Raw genomic sequence first — 17178 nt, 5'->3', positions numbered from 1 at the left:
TGCATTGGGTCCCAAAACAGCTGCTATGATGTCAATTGTAAGGCATTCATGTCATCAATCGTGCGGAAACTCAGAATATTACTTTCGTGTTATTGAAAATGTCAGTCTTTTTGAAGGTTTTTGAAAGTACTCTGAGTCACGGAAGATGTAAAAGCCGGAATCGAATGAGGACATTATAATGGACTGAAGTATCACTTTGTGTAGACTGACTGACAGTAATTGAATCAAATAATCAAACGCTTTTGCTTCTATCGAATGAAATGAATATGTGATTTTTTGTTCTTTCTTTTTAAATCATTTGTGAAGAAAAGAGAAAAGTGCACTAAAATACATATATGCTATCATTATTATTATTATTGTTATTATTATTATTTATTATCATTATTATTATTATCATCATCATTATTATTGTTGTTGTTGTTATTGTTATTGTTATTATAATATAGTGGTTTCGAATGCAATCTGGAATAAATTTGCACAAGTGGTTTTTCAAAGAGTCCAAAATGGCACAAAATTGGAAGAGGTAAATAGGCCGAGTCCAATTTGGCAAAATGGACACGTTATCCTATTGCAGATTAATTATATCATCCCAAACTATACTAGACTGATTCCATGAGTCATAGTTTTCCCTCGAAAGAATGCGAATGGAAACGATCCAAATTAATCTTTAATTTGGACTGAGGAAAGAGAATTTGAAAATAATACAGTAGTTGCTTATATGGGATTATAGAGTGGTAATACGATTAGAAATTTAATTTTAGTTATCGTTTTATTGTATCCATTGACAACTATTTTCTAATGGACTCCCTGTTCCAGGTTCATTTTGCTTCGCCATAGTATGGCACGAAGCCAGGTATTTCTACAGAATACAACGCAAACAACCTAGATAGGTTAGATTTCGTCTGACCAAAACATTCGTTGAACCATTCATAGTACGCGAAATCACTGGATAATGAACCTATCAGGATGTTTGAAGCAACACCGTAACGGTCACGGTACCAATTACATTTTAAACCAATTACTGACAGCAAACGAAATGACTGTTTATCCAATCGGGATACTTGGCTCGACACCGTGTCGGTCACGGCATTTCCAGCCTTCAGCGGCTTTCTAATAGTCATACGCAATCTATTTTCTCTATCACATATTTTACACTCAATCAAGATGGCGGCTACTTTTAAGAATAGCCTACCTCCGAGATATACTTCACTCGTCACGCACAAAGGTTTCAGTATGAGGCTAGGTTCTAAATTAAATTTATTCTAACCGCCTGTCACAAATGACTGAGCATTTAGCACGTAGCCTCATCCTTAAACCTTTGTGCGTGACAAGTAAAGCATATCTCGGAAGTGGGCTATTATGAGAACTGTGTACAGATGGTTTATATATCTACATGATTTACACGTATCTATGACTATTCATATTGGCAGAGATTAATCACTTGCAGCAAGTCGCAATATTGATGGTGGCATAGTGTCCATATTGACCACAATGTTGCCCATAGCAACCAATATAACTGCTACCCATGCGCATGCTCTTGATATAGTCCCCGCTGCTACTATACATATATATTGTTTTCAGGAATCCACGTTGTCTATAAAACCCGGCCGGACATGCTCCATTGGCTAATATGCAGTATCGACCCCGAGGCCAACCTGAAAGCATAGAAGTAATAAATTAGCGAGAGAGATTTTTTTTTGTATTCTTGGAGGAGGTAAATGTCGATTATAAAACTCCTACCCTGGGGTGCTTACCATTTATCAAGAAAAACCGGAAATTCCGGTTAGGAAACAAATGGTATGTATCATTCCGATTACCCTGTTTTCCAGAGGGATTCTACTCCGGTTCTTTCGGTAGACGCGTGTACCATTTTTCGAAAGTCAAAGTTTCCCGCACTTTTCTTACCATTTGCAAATGAATTTCCAACTGGATCAGTGGATTGGTTTAAATGGTTAGCACTCCTGAGTTCCAGAGGCCTTCTTGCTCTAGTGCTTCTTAGAAACCTACGACCGAGGAGCACTGGAGCAAGAGAGCCTCCTCGAACCTTCCAAAATAGATTACGTCAATATTATGTGACTCACGTGATCTCTTGGAAGCAGCCAATCGTCGTGCGTTATCAGTATCAATTTGCAATCTTCCCAACTTTTTCTCTAAAGATTTAAGTCTCTCTTCCCACATCTTGTTGTTTCTATCAGCTACAGCTTTCTCCTCGGCTATCTTATTTTCCAGTTTGTCGACAATTTTGACCAATTTTTTTTCCGATTTACTCCACATTAAAACCATGACATTTGCCAGGTTGGTCGCGTTGCGTACCTTCTCGTTGACTTCCATCAATTCCTCTCTAGTTAACTGGATATCGCTTGTTATTTTTCCATTTTGTGCGTTTAATGAATGATGTAGTTTTTGGAGCTGATTGCCCAGATTTTCGATCAGTTGTGACTGAGAGTGCACAAGATTAGTGGTTGATAGGATATTGTTTGATAAGGTCGAAATCTGAAATTTAGAAGTAAAATGAAGACATGATTTATCAAAAGCGGTGAATATTAACTGATATAACTTTTTAGAATTAGTGATCACAAGTCGAGGTATGATATTCTCTCTTGGGATCCCTGTGTTAGATTTTATTGCAGAGAAGAACTAGCAACGAGATAGGAGGAGTCTTTTTTGTCCTCGCCACAGGAAGTCCAAGGAGCAAAAAACAGCAAAGCAGATGCCTGTGGAGGAGGCTAAGTGTAAAGGTGGTGCGATTGGCTTCACATATAGGGGAGTTCAATTTCATTCTTCTGAGTGTAAAGATCATGATGGGCTTCAAAAAAGGGTTTAACATGGAACTCAAGAAACCACCCCTGGATGCGCAACTAACTGAAGGAAATTCACGTAAAGGTTATAGACCTAACGAGGCGAAGCCACTCTTGGTATACGGAATGCATAATTAATGCTTAAATAGTTTGTTACCCCAACTAAGTAAGGCCTGGGGCAAACGTCGAACTTTACATGCACCGAACTTAATTACATCAAAGAATGCCGCCTCATTATCACCTGATATCCATTGTTTTCAATGAGTTCGGTGCATGGAAAGTTCGACGTTTGCCCTAGGCCTAAGATACTCACAGTTTCTTTGTCTATATCTTCCTCATCCCCACTCTCTTCACCGTGCCCAATGACAATAACGTCTATGACATGGAAAAGCATCATCAAAATATGATTGCTATATTTTTCTTATATTTTTTAAATACTATAAAGCATACTAGTTCAGTTCAAGTTTTTTCGTACCAGGCCAGGGGACATGTTGGCTGTCCAGTTCGTCTCGCCTTCTTTAATGCTCTAAAATACACTCAACAAAATTACTCGATTCTGATTGGACAAGAGGAGTACAATTAAATCCCAAATTGTACTCTTGTAGAGTCCCTATCAAGTCAGTCACTCAATTTTGTTGAGTGTATTATAAAGAAAAATACGCACAATCTTCTCGTACAATTCGGAATTTATAGATGCTTCTGATTTTTTGAAAGTTCTCAAATTGGACTCGCCTAACGGCTCTTCCAGTTTTGAAAACTCTCAAGAAACCACTCGTACCTATGAATTCCGAATTGTACTCGAGCAGATCGTGCGATTTTCTTTATCGACTTTTGCCATATTTTCAGATTTTATAACATAATTTTCAAACGGCTCATTTCACATTAAACACTATGTTTTCGCAATTCCTTTATTTCGCTTTTTACAGTCAACTATCGGCTTCTGGATACCCCGATATTACGGACACCTGGCTATTACGGACGGCAGCAGAGTCCCTGGCAAAAAATATCATTAAAGAAGGGACACCAAGTGAACAGTCCCGGGGGTGTCTGGTGTAACGAGAGTCGACTGTATTTGGACGAAGAAGACGGGCCGCCTCGCCTACTTTTGCTAACAATAGAACTCGTTATTAACTAAGGTGTTATTTTGTATTTGTATCGCCTTACCCTCCCCTATCATGAATAAAAAAACTACTACCAAAACCCGGCTGCTTCGATCAGCCCTGCCAGAAGTTGATTGATTCAGTAGAAAAAAAATCAAAGGTTTAAAGATTTGCATACGTACCTGAACCAGGATGTGAAATTTTCGAAGATTTATGTGAAGGATTAACCACTACTACATGTCTCCTCTTGCTATCCCCAACGTCATTACCACTCTCACTCACTATACATGACACAAATGCCATCAAAACCACCCAAGGAGTAACCTTAGATATCATGATAAAAAAACTTTTTTGGAACAAGCTTGAAAGGTATCGATCAAAGAAACTGTTGCTTGTTAGATGATATCATATAACGACTGGCAAAACGGTGTCATTAACTACATGCTCTGAATTATAGATGACTAATAAATGAACCTTTAAAGATGATATCAAAGCACCTGTTAAGATAGCTGACCCCAAGTTTGTGGTCCATTGTTTAGTTAAGGATAAATTTTTCCATTTACGTCTTGCTCTGTGCATGCGACCAAGACTTTCTCCCCGTTCAAAAGAGTGTACGATAATTTATGAATATAGTCTCCAACTCCTGCTTTAAGATTTAATCCAAATAACGAGTTTATCCTCTTTACAATTCCGATTCTCTCTCACAACATCCTTTTCTCCAAACACATCTCTCGTGCTCTCACGGCTCTTCTCTCACATGTCACTCAAACTCCCTCCACAGGGAGCTCAGTCCTTATCATTCTCTCACAAAGAGAGACAAAGTCGAGACAAACTTCTTCATCAAACTTGCATGTCGTGCAAACGCGTTATTTACTGTTGTTGTGAAAATGCGACATGTACCAAAGTTTTAGCGCGTTTCATGGCGAGGCTTCTCGGCTCATAATAAATGATTATATTATCTTTTCTTTGATTTGCATTCTCGTCTAAACCATAACAAATTAGCCGACTTTTGTGTTCTCTTTCAATAGGTTGCTATCAATAGACGTCACTTCCGGTAATAGCTCTTTTTTGATGGCTTGTAGAATCCTGGAGGTTGTTTTGATCTCTTGTTTTCTGGTTTGATGTCGTGAAAATAGTCAAATACAATAGTTTGAGGACTTATTTTGATATGTTTTGACTTAGCATCCGCTAGTTGCCCCCCAATCAACCGCTTGTTTGCCCCCCAGTCAACTCCAAAAAGTCACGTGATTGATAGTAAGCAATTATGACGGTCACGTTCATTTCTATTTCGGACACACGGGATTAAAACACTAAAGACAGAAAATAACGAAACCACGATTCATGCGAAATTCAACTGGAACACGAAAAAAATGAAACATGATTATCGTTTAGGCTCTCATCTAAATTTTTTCGGATAACACAATGTTTGGTAACATTAAATATTCGAGGTAAGTCTCGTTTAGTTTCCTCTTATGTTCTAGTTTATTTTTGACCCCTACCTGAAAATATCAAGAACTGTCAAAAGAAATGTCCCCACTTAACACCAAGAATACTCGACACTCGTGTACTCTGGAGGCATGGACGTAATATATACTAGTTCAGAAACATTAACTGAATTTAGTATAGATTCTTATACACTTATGGCTGTTTGATTGAAGCCTAGATATCCAAGACAATACTAAAATACAGATTTTATAACGACAAATATTACAGTTGCATCGCGTTTTTTTTCTTCCCACGAACTAGAGAGAGAATAGCGAACTGCAGACATTAACAGGTTTTCATTGTTTCCCTGTATTTCACTTGACCTTTTGCAAAGCCTTCTCACCAAACACAAAATTAAATATTCTTTGTTTATCTTCTACTTGGAGATCTTTGCCATTCCATGTCACTAATTTTAAAGACGTTTTCAATGGTCAACTGACGTTTCATGTTTGTCGTAAAAGGAGAAATAACGGATCAGATACTAAATGGTTGCCAACGTTATTTGAGTCCTTTATCAGGGCTAATCACTGAAACTCATTCTGGGCTACTATGATCCAAAGGATCCAGATAGTCGCTTTTTTTTCTTTCTTTCTTTCTACATAAATGACGCGTTAGCCGTCGTAACTGAAAATAATGCTCAACTTTAATTTAATAAATTTGACTACTGGCTCAACTCAATAAAGAATTTGAATATCGTTTTATTTTAACACCACTTTGTTTCATGACCGTTCATGAACCTGAAACTTTATTTCTTCTTTTTCTGAAGGCAAGGATGGGTCGAGCTTCATGTCCCGTTCAAACAGCTTCATCAACGAAGCTAAGGTCGCCTAAAAGTAAAGCATAAAAATATAATAATTTAGTAGAGGGTTTCCTTCTATGGGTACTTTGGAATCTAGATTTTCTACCCTCCGTAAAACCTGACACTAACTAAGCTAAACTTCTTATTCGATCTGTAAGTTGTCCGTTAGGTCAGCAGGTTGTTTCAGGGTTCAATCTGTGAGTTATTCTTGCCCTGACTTTGATCAGCCCAGAGGTAGTTTCAAAATTCAATCTGTGAGTTGGCTGCCCCAGAGGTTGTTTCAGGGTTTTCCATAAAACTTGAAGGTCGGCAAAACAGGTTTTACATGATTGGAGAAAATTAAACGAACGCGGTTTGCCGTGACCGTGACGGCTCATAGTCAAGGCATTCTAGCAAGTGTTATGACTGGTTCAATGGATGTCGTTAATCGGGGTCAAGTGATATCGATTTGATTAGATCATCAAATTTTGGTCCAGGGGAGAGCCAATATTCCCAGAACTAAAAAGGTTTTCCGAATTTTCTTCACCGCAATTTCAATGCATTTGGAATAACTACGAATGCGCCCTTTTTGCAGTAACTCTTAACAGTAATGTGCTGGTACAATACTTACTTGATTCTTTGCTTTGGTGATGTTATAACTTGCAGCTAAAAAAGCAATGAAAACAAGACAATTCGTGTATATAACTTAAGACAATAACAGATTTTGTATGTGTCATTAGAAAAATGAAAAAACGAAACAAAGATAAAAGCAAAAACAAAACCAACCAAAAAATCTAAGAGAAAAACAAAATCAACCAACCAACTAATCCACAACGACAAGATAGCTCAAGATTAAAAACAAAGAAATAGAGGATATTACATGGGCGCGCGGAGATACGAAATTTATCTTCGAGTGTTGAAAAGATCTCTCACAAGTGAGCGCAGCGAACGAGTGAGAGATTTTCAACACGAGAAGATAAATTTCGTATCTCCAAGCGCCCATGTAATATTCTGTTTATTATATAATTATCAATGAAAGTATGTTTTTGGCTTTTTCAGGCAATTCTTTCCGTGTATTTTTGAATAGCCATCACAATGGTGTTATTTTCACACGTGAAAATAACATGTTATTTTCACGTGTGAAGATATCAATTTTTCGAAATAGAGAAAAATAGATATTTCATTGGTAATTATATAATAAACAAAAATATTTCTCTATTCAGAATCAAACAAATTGATTTTGATGGAGATTCGTGCATAATTGTAGATTCGAAGGAATTCATTACGATGTAACAAGCCACTGTGTCAAATGACTCCATTTAAAAAAAAGTTTAATGTTATGAATTCTTTAAAGTAACGGCAGCTAAGGTCAGATATAATATGAAGCAAGACAGCCAGTACAAGATGATGTTTGAAATACCAGTAAAACAGGGTTGGTTATATCGTCTTCATGGTTTTAAAAAAAGGGTTCATACCTTCACCAAGCATTGTGTCTCCTGAGAAAATACCAACCACAAAGACGGAAGATGAGTCCTCTTGCCACTCTCTCGGATACTCTGCAATAATATATCAGTAAGCAACAGTGAAAACAAGAGACTATTACTTATTAAACATGAGAGCAAGTGAAAAGAAGAAAAGAAAAACAACAAGAAGTTAGGGAGAAAGGAGAGAACAAAACTGAAAAGAAAAGAAAAGAGAAGGAGAGAGAAGAGAAGAGACTATCTAGAGAAGAGCCGCGACAAGATACTCCTCGCAATCTCTACTCTAGACATCCCCGCCTCGCCTCTCATCTCATCTCCTCTCCCTCCTAGCCTCTCCTCTCCTCTCCCTCCTCTCCCGCCCCCTCCTCTCCCTCCCTCTCCCTCTCCACTCTCCTCGCCCTCCTCCTCTCCTCTCCTCTCCTCTTCCTCTCCTCTCTCCCTCCTCTCCTCTCCTCGTCCTCTCTCCTCTCTCTCTCCCCCCTCTCCCCTCCCTCCTCCCCTCCTCTCCTCTCCCCTCCTCTCCTCTCCCCTCTCTCCTCTCCCTATCTCCCCCCTCTCCCCTCCTACTCCCTACCCCTCCAACATACTAGCAGAAGATGCTAACATAAGATAACAGAAAGAAGGACAGAACAGAAGAACAGAACATAATAGAACATAAAGAGAAGAGAAATAAAGAATATAAGAGACAGAAGATAAGATAACTATAATATAAGAACCATACGAGAGCAATAGACAAGAAAGAGCAGAGCGAAGAGCCAGAGCAGAGCAGAGCAGAAGCTTTAGTTTAAATATTTTTAATAGGAATGTTCAAAGCAAATATTTCTTTAAAGAAAAAAGATCAAACATTGACCAGTTTTCATGCTAATTAGGATTACTGTCAACCATCATCACTGTAGTTAATTAATAGCAGACATATTATAGTAAGTTACAGTTGTTTATATTTTTCAGCCAAATCTTTAAAATGCATACCGTGCTTTCTGGTTTCGGCTTTCCCTCAGCTAGTAAGAATGTCCTTTAAAAGATTCTCTGGGTCTTTGAATGTGAGTAGGTTTGACAACTCTTGTCCCTGAAGCTGAGTGATAATAAAGTCCTGAATGAACTTATTAGCTTCATGGGAACCCTGCAACAGAAAACAGTAGAGATTGATTTGTTGTGTGGTTGTTTATTCCTACAATACATTTTTATTCAGTCCATATATTTTATTACTAACTAGTTATTACCATCGTCACCTGGCTCAAATGTTTGACATAATGACTCTTGAAGAAGTCTAGATATAGGGGAAAAGATCTAGGCATTTTGTCAATTTTATATTTAACTGTTTCAAAACTAAACCTAATAAGCACCTATTTATTATTATTATTATTATTATTATTATTATTACTAATAATTAATTGTAGTAAATAAATGAAAATATAATTATGCTAAGCAATGTGATTACATTCACTTATCAAAGTACAGAATCAAGAACCTTATCACTGTAGATGGCACCAATCAGAGCATAGAATGCATCACAAATGACATCTTCTTTCACGTAGTTGAGGTGCTTTTCTTGGTGCAGCATGTCAAGGTCAAACTAAATGTAGTTTTGAAAAGAGGCATGTTTAAAAAATAGAACACAGGTTTACATATATAAGACTATATTGTTACAGGGACCTTAAGAATCTATCAAGGAAGGTGATGTAGGGCACAACCAGGGCTTAAAATAACAGCCCATCAGTCACAATCATGATCACATGCCAAATTAGTTTTAGCTCGGGCCATACAGTACCCCCATTTCTGGCTCAACAGTACTGGCCAAAATGATAAGTAAGGCAAAGATTTGGTCTGGAAAAGTTTTCAATTCATTGAGCATGTTTTCAAATCTTAAGATTCCTAATATATGTTTTATTACCTCTGTTTTAATAAGTTCAGGCAAGGCAGTCAACTGAGCTATTTTAACAATGGATTCTCTGCTTGTCAGGAAGTCAATAAGACATCTTAAAAAAATCAAACAAAGTTAGAGGATAATGAAAATATTTGAAAAATATTTTTTGAAAGTAAACTACATGTATAAGTGCAGAGGCAAATGCAGAAATTTAAGCTATCAACCTCAAGAAATCATTCCTCTCTCTCCACATTTTTATATAAACTTCAAAGTCCTAAATTATTAGCATTCACCTGATTCCTTCCACATTTAGTGATGGATACTTGAAACAAAGAAATTCTGTGATATGATGGGCAGTTAGATTATAACCTAAATAAAGAGAAACCATCATATGACTATTTACTTTCAACAGTATAGTGCAAATTTTTGAGGCCATGCTGTGATCATACTGTGTCCAAGGATCATACATGTAATTCATGGCTTACCTAATATTGATAACTTGGAGTTATTTTGATCAGCAAGTTGAGGATCTTCTTGATAGGATTCATGTGTAAGTGCTTGCTTGAGTACACTATCATCAATAGACTGAAGAGATAATCTACTTTTGAATGCAAACAACTCTTTGTCATAGTTGATATTTATAAATTCTCTTTTGTCAAAAACCCTACGAGAATAAGATTGAAGGAATGCATAAGAAATGAGTTGGAACCAAGTTTTAATGTTCCGAATTGTTTTAAAAAACCATGAGTTCTTAAAAACTCTTGTCATAAATTCATTCAGATCAAATGCAGTAAGGAGGGGGTAACTTTTGCTTACAATAATAGGGGATCTGAAAAACACAATTTAAAGCAGATGAAGCAAGCCTGTAAAGGTGCTGGACAACACATTGCAACATTGCATGCAGCATTGCAAGCAACAAATTTGAATCGGGGTGGGGGACACACATTGCAAACAAAATCCGCAACATCGCTTGTGTCAGGCTGCTATGTTTAGATATTTGGTCAGCAGTTATAAATTTGGTGCAAAGCTGATTGGCTGGAAATTTCAAAATGTTGCAGCCATGTTCACATAATGAAATTTGTTGCGCAATGTTGCAAGAGTAGAGAGGGATTCAACTTTAGATTTATTGCATGCAAACGTTGTGTGCAACAAGTTTGAGGGGTAGACACACACTGCAACAGCAGTCCTGTGGCGTGCAATGTTACATGCAATGTTGCAAACCGTGTGGTCAGCAACCATTAATTTTTTTCAGAGAATAACAGGGGGGAAGTTGGGAGAACCAAAATCTTAATAGTACTTTACTTTACTTTAGCTACTACTTTACTTTTATCATCCTCCCCCTCTGGTATACACAATGAATGTATGGAGTCCTAGGGTGAGGCTGTCAAGTGTCATGCTCTCCAAATAATCTTACTTTTATATTTTTGTAATATGTAATGCAGTGGTTATGATAAATGATGGGAAAGGGGCAAGTGGGGTGGGTGGAAAATGCTCAGGTAATACTTAATATTTTATATTAAACACCAGAGTTCAACGTTCTTCTATATTAGCTTATTACTTTGGCTTAATTCCTTCTCTTTGCGTTGTCTTGCTCTTTCATTTCTTTCTCTCCTTCTGGTGTCTCTGCTACTACCACGATAGAACCTACAGGTAGCACCTATAATGATATCACAAATATCAAAGCTTGCCTACGTTGTTATACTCAAGATAGATACAAGACTAAAGTTAAAGTCTACACTGAAATATCAAGATAAACTTTCTGAAGGTTAACCGTGTCATGAACTATTATTTATTCATCATTATTAGCACATTATTATTACTATTCGCACATATTTATTTATTTTATTTATCTTGCACTTGCAGTGGAATTTGTTAGATGTCCTTTTGGATTTTGCAAATAAATTGTGTAGATGTAGAAACCAAACTACTTCACTAATACTTTATGAAGACAAGAACAAATGTTTACCTGACAGTATTATTGCTCTATTTCCAATGAAATCTGGCGATCTGCTACCCCATATCGTACAAGATCGCTGTAACAACCTCAAACACGACAAGACTTGCGAATGAGCCGCCATCTTGAATTCCTGATGTCCATGGGCAAACCCGCTAATGACTATAGACGCAGGCGCGGTATCTACCCAGGACCACTCGGTCTTGAGCGCCATCTTGAAAATTTCATTATTTGGAAGTCGATAAAAAAAATGTGGCTTACAAGGATTTTACTTGGGCGAAGATCTGCACCTGGAAGAATATTTGCAGGGTACGTTAGGGTATCTGGGTTCGTTATTACTATGAGAAAAAAAAAGTAGTTTGTTTTTGTGTATAAAATTTATAAACTTCCCATGTACATGTGTAGTTTTTGCTGTTTGATTGAAGTAAAAATTCTGTATTATTAGGAAGAATCGAATTATAAAAAAAATAACCTCAATGCAAAGAAGAAACACAAGGGATAAGAAGAAATCATAGGTAGAGTCGAGTCCTTACTGAGCACTCCATATCTGACCATGGTAATACCCCACATGTCGCCAAGTTCTAGGTAAAAAAAAGTTTTAAATGTTCTCTTTTGGAAGATAAACCCTCTTGTTTTGCAAGAATATTGGTTGTTCTTGCCCTATAACATGGCTGCCATGAACCCTTCTATTGCTTAGTATCAATCTAAACGAATCCCATGAATCTCATTATACCAGCTTTGAGTGAAGGACTAACACTGTCCATCACGTGATGTCAACCAGAGTGTATTTTGTTGCTTGGTATCAATCAGCTGAATGAATTTCATGAATCTCATTACCAGCCTTCAGTGAAGGACAGATGCGGCCTTCTGTCATGTGCTATCAACCAGACAGTATTCTATTACTGTACTTAATATCAATTAGCTGAAGACCTTTATGAATCTTATTACTTGCCTACGATAACATGCAAACACTGCCCATCAGGTGCCATCGACCAGAGAGTAATCTATTGCTAAGGTATCAATTACTGTGGCCCAGAAGGGTCAACACAAAAAAAAAACACAATGCAAACAAAAAAAAAGACAATGCGACATAAAAAATCACAACACAAAGAAAAATTAGATAAATAAATAAATCAATATAAAATCTTATACCAGCCTTAAGTGACAGGCAAACACTGGTCCATTGTGTGCTATTAAACTAGAAGTACTTTACCGGGCATCCATGGCAATCTTGCTTTCAAGTGGTCCCTGGCAAGAGTGTCTACTTAGTAGTAACAACCAGGGGCGGTGGAAACCAGGGGGGGGGGAGAAGGCGGGGGAGCAGATGCCCCCCCCCCCCCACAAATTTTTTTGGGGGCCTGGCCCCCCACAAAATATTGGTTCTCGGTCATAGTTTTACGGGCATTCATCTGCAATCAAACAAAACAACAGTCATCACATGGCGTTAAATATAATATACAGGCACGGAAAACTAGCATGCAAGAAACAAGGACTGAAAATGCATGATGTAAATGTACCTCTCCACTTATGAATGATGATGTTTTATTTCTTCATACAGGAAGAGAATATGGCCTACATCAGCAAGAAAAAAAGAAACAGGCAAGAATTTCTACTCAACAGAAAAAGAACCTTGGGGCCTAATATCTATGCTGTACCATCCAAAAGCTTAACAGATAAATCAAGCAATTTCTGAGTCACCTCAACGTAACGAGATGATGAATTAATATCATTAGACAAATGAATGTTGTTGTTACTTGTATATATGGAAATAATTAAACTTAGAAGATAATTGTTGGATATAGGTGTGTGATACCATTTTTCCTTTTTCCTAAAGGGGTAACTTTCTGAGGACGGAGGTGGGGGCAGACGCCTTTTCGATCTTGTATCTATGGACTGCCGACTACAGTGGTTCTTATTAATAGTCTTTTCTATTATGGTTATTATTAATTTAAACAATCAAAAACAGTTTTCCGTGTTTGATACCCCTGATCAAAACACGCGGGTATTTGGGGAGATTCACGAGAGGAGCGTAGAAAACCACGACGCGTCCGGAGTGGTTTCCAGCTTCTCGAGTATTCTCCCAACATCCCAAGGTGTTTTGATCAGAGTATCAAACACCCACAGAAACTGTTTTTGAATGTTGTTTATAAAATAACAGAAACCTCCGCCGAAAAGATCGCAAAAAAAGCAAATGTTTAGTGAAAATTCGCTCCACTACATGTCCGTCTTCTGTCAAACTGACTAATGAGCGCGCGCGATATAGACTAAAATGCGACGATAGGCGTGTTTCTGATACTCACTCAGCACAACACGCTTTCGACCAATCATAGCGTCGCGTAAGTATCTCCCAATCCCCATTTTTATAAATCGAGCTCAATAAAACAGGAGATATATTGTCTATAAGATATCTAAAGAAAAGACGGGACAAAAACGTGTGAAAGGGCAGGACTAGTGTAAGGAAAAAAAAAAAAAAAAAAAAAAAAAAAAGGATAAATTAAGAACTCAAGATGGAAAACGAGAAGAATTTGAAAATATGAAAGAAAATTCATGTCTCCAAAGAGGCCCGGTGGTCTAGGCGTCTGATTCTCGCTTAGGTGTGCGATTCCGGTTTCAATTCCCGGACGGCCATCTGTCCGCGACCCCAAAGACTTTTGTGTTCGAGTCACTAATAAATCTTGCTAAAAAAACTCCTATCCTTCGAATAAGTTGACCGTAGTTAGTATATTCATGGTAACCGGTAAGTTTGAATAAGATTTAAATTGTGCACAAGTTTTGGGCTCATTTACGTAAATTCGTAACTTTAATTTAGCGGATACGTAAAATCCTCGCTTTCACAAACTTTCATGCCAAAACCAAATGAAAGCATGCACGAGATTTGCAAGCGCGGCAGTATTATTTCTCATTTCTCACCAATCACAACGTAAGATGCCACGTGTCCCATAAGTGGATTCCTTGATGGTGCCATATGATGGGATCATTTGGGAGGACGGACAGCAAAAATCATCATGTGATCAAAGATTAATTGAGGTTTGCTTTGCATCCATTCATCGTATTCAGAGTGGAGCCGAGTTCTTCGTTTGAAAAAGTAGTGTGGCAAGTAAAAAACTACTTTTCATTTCAGAACCTTGATTAGCTTGTGAAAATTAGAGCTCCATAATAAGGTTTAGAATATATTAGTATTATGTCCTCTAGTAAATATTCAAAAATTCAACTGTTAGCCTATCATTTCAATCAAGCCGGTTTCAACCTCTCTTGTAGTTTGGATGTATTGTCAGCTTTTTTCTTCACATCGAAAGAATTGCCATATTTATTATAGTGCCGAATTCGGTTCTTAATGAAAGACGAAAGGAAGTGACGTTAGATAGCTATAGCTCTTGAATTCATAGTTATTAAATAGAGGGGAATGCAGGGTGCCCATAGGTGCAAATCCCAATCCAAATTCAAATTATACACCCACAAATTCAATCAATTCATCTCGCTTTCACGCCATTGATTCCGTGGTCATTCAAGCGAATGCGGGAATAGGGTCTATTCTTCATCTGACACGAATTTTTTCGAAATACGGTTTCCGAGTGGAACAATATCCAGCGCCTGATTCTAAAATAGCCTAAGCTTCGTACACACACATTGCGCATTCTGTTTAACCGCTCTAAACGAGGATTATACGAACCGATTTGATATTTTTCTTTACGTTACAATAATAACCCTGTAAAACTAAGTCACTGGCGATCGCTAGTGAAATTATCATGCTTAAAGGAAACTTGTAGTTTGTTTTTGTCAATTTTCGTTGTTGTCTTCGTTGTTATGACGGTCACGGTGGCGCTGCGCTATTTGAAAACGCCGGCTAGCCGTATTATTTGGACGGAGAACATTCATATCGAATTTTTTTTCGAATACGCATGACTTCATGATTGTCATGGGAACATGGCGGGAAGCTAAAAATTCAACACCGCGGCTCAATTTCAGTGTCGACGCACATGCTTAGATTGATGAAGCGTTTTTTGCCGCCCTCTTATCGGACTATTGTGGACGCGAAACATTTCTATCCGTTTCCTTATTGTGAACGGAAAACTTTTTTTTCGTTGCGGTATGAAGTTGAGATGCACATTTCCGGCATAGTGTGCCCGGGCCTATTGATCCGCTATATAAAAAGTTTCAGCTCTCGGCTATGCTTAAGTTCCGTCCGGAATTCATTCGAGTGTCCCGGAAAATAGTTGGTGCTAACTGCCATACGCCAATAAGTGTGTTTGTAAGTGAGAGGAAGCCAAAAAAAAGTTTGTTTTGCTTTTTGTTAGTGCGCATGTCCGTCTACTCGTCACAAGCGATCGGCTTCCAAAACAAATCAGATAACCAAAGAATTCAAATATCCTTCCCGAAACGAACTCCATTCTCGTGGCACGGTTTAAGCTATGAGGTCAGCGCTTGTTTTGCTCTGTTTCTTAAATGTACAGACAGCGGTCTACTCCGCTTCAATTGTTTCTTCGTTCGCGTCCAACCTTGATGTTCCTGAACCCCCAACAGATTACATCTAACCCGTCATCTCTTGGAGAAAACTCCACTGACGGGGACCTACTTGTGGATCTATCTGTTATACAAGAACGCGGATTTGCCTACACTGGGTATGTGTACAGAATAAACTATCCCATGGGTTAACCCTTTCAGGGTGGGCAGGGACCAGTATTGTCTCAAACGTGCCCATTAACCACAAGACACAACACCAATCATACTGTTCAAATAACTGTACGTGAAGTATTCCTTCGTCCCTTACCAAGAACTTCCATGTTAATATCACGGACATTAACAAAGCACCCACGAGAATCACTGTCACGGGCGCAAACAGCAGCATCTCTCTAAGAGGACTCACCCGTTTGGTCAACGTTATTGGGATACATAATCGTAGATGACCCTGACAGAGATGATTCTCATCTACTTATCATAGGTGGCCTTAACAGCAGTCATTTTCCGTATCCATGGACAGCAAGCTTTATGTTGGTTTCCAGCTGAATGCCCTGCTTATACACAACCACCCCTACTCTTCCCTATAGATCCGCGCAATTTGATCGGTGGGGGACTAAGTACGACTCGACAGTCATTCTTGTAGTGTATTGTATTGTATTGTGGGTATTTGTCAAGAATGATATGTGTTCCACTGAGAGGAATACTGGCACGCTTTTGCCCACGTGGCTACGGGCCTGAGACCAGACACCCCGAAATGTTTTCTTGTAAACTCGGTTTTCTAAGGCGCGGGTTTATCTGCGGTCGATAATCGATTACTGTGAGTCGCCCATTCAATCTGATAACTCCATCGGGCCGTGCGAATGGATTCGGAGGATCCCAAATTCAGCTGCCCCTTTAAGACATGGTGCGCGCCCCCCCCCCCGAATTGTGACGTCATGTGAACCATTGTCGAACTAATCCAATGTTTCCTGTGAACGGTACGTGAGATTGAATCTCATGTTAATGGTTACAATTGTCTCTGGTTACAGAAGGATTTTACTGGCCTCACGTTGTGAGACTATGTGTCCATTGGTTTCAGATCACTCTTCATTGCGGAGCATCGTAGAAGAAACAGAGGGATGGATTCCTTTGTCTGTCAATGAACCTTCACTGGAGTCAACTGTGACACCATCATTTCAATTTTTCGGGACAAACCCGCTAATCGGCCCCCGCGAACCGGGACCTGTATCCCGTACTTACTCCGAAACAGCACAACCCAGT

General features: G+C 38.4%; 1 protein-coding gene, 1 long non-coding RNA gene and 1 pseudogene across 3 annotated transcripts; all 3 read right to left on the bottom strand.

Annotated features, from left to right (window-relative positions):
• Positions 1-772: 772 nt before the first annotated feature.
• LOC116291506 (uncharacterized) lies at positions 773-4289 on the bottom strand. The gene is made up of 4 exons (XM_031698680.2): positions 4081-4289; positions 3112-3173; positions 2082-2493; positions 773-1655 (listed from the first exon to the last, which is right to left on the bottom strand). Exons 1-4 carry the CDS (start codon positions 4232-4234, stop codon positions 1438-1440), a joined length of 846 nt encoding a protein of 281 aa, XP_031554540.2. The 5' UTR covers positions 4235-4289; the 3' UTR covers positions 773-1437.
• Positions 4290-6061: 1772 nt separating this feature from the next.
• Positions 6062-7682, bottom strand: LOC148909699 (uncharacterized). Its single transcript, XR_016120262.1, has 3 exons — positions 7637-7682; positions 6793-6827; positions 6062-6210 (listed from the first exon to the last, which is right to left on the bottom strand). It is a non-coding gene; the product is annotated as an uncharacterized LOC148909699 (long non-coding RNA).
• Positions 7683-8636: 954 nt separating this feature from the next.
• On the bottom strand, positions 8637-11590 carry LOC148909698 (large ribosomal subunit protein mL44-like; annotated as a pseudogene). The gene is made up of 7 exons (XR_016120340.1): positions 11473-11590; positions 11065-11163; positions 9992-10170; positions 9800-9875; positions 9534-9618; positions 9111-9215; positions 8637-8762 (listed from the first exon to the last, which is right to left on the bottom strand). The product of XR_016120340.1 is annotated as a large ribosomal subunit protein mL44-like (transcript).
• Positions 11591-17178: the final 5588 nt, after the last annotated feature.

The sequence above is a fragment of the Actinia tenebrosa genome, unplaced genomic scaffold (genome assembly GCF_029948245.1).
Source record: "Actinia tenebrosa isolate PJP-AT-01 unplaced genomic scaffold, QUT_ActTen_1.0 PGA_scaffold1__47_contigs__length_23844297, whole genome shotgun sequence".
Taxonomy (NCBI): domain Eukaryota; kingdom Metazoa; phylum Cnidaria; class Anthozoa; order Actiniaria; family Actiniidae; genus Actinia; species Actinia tenebrosa.
The sequence above is the reverse complement of the archived record's forward strand: the minus strand, read 5'-3'. Positions and strand labels throughout refer to the sequence as shown.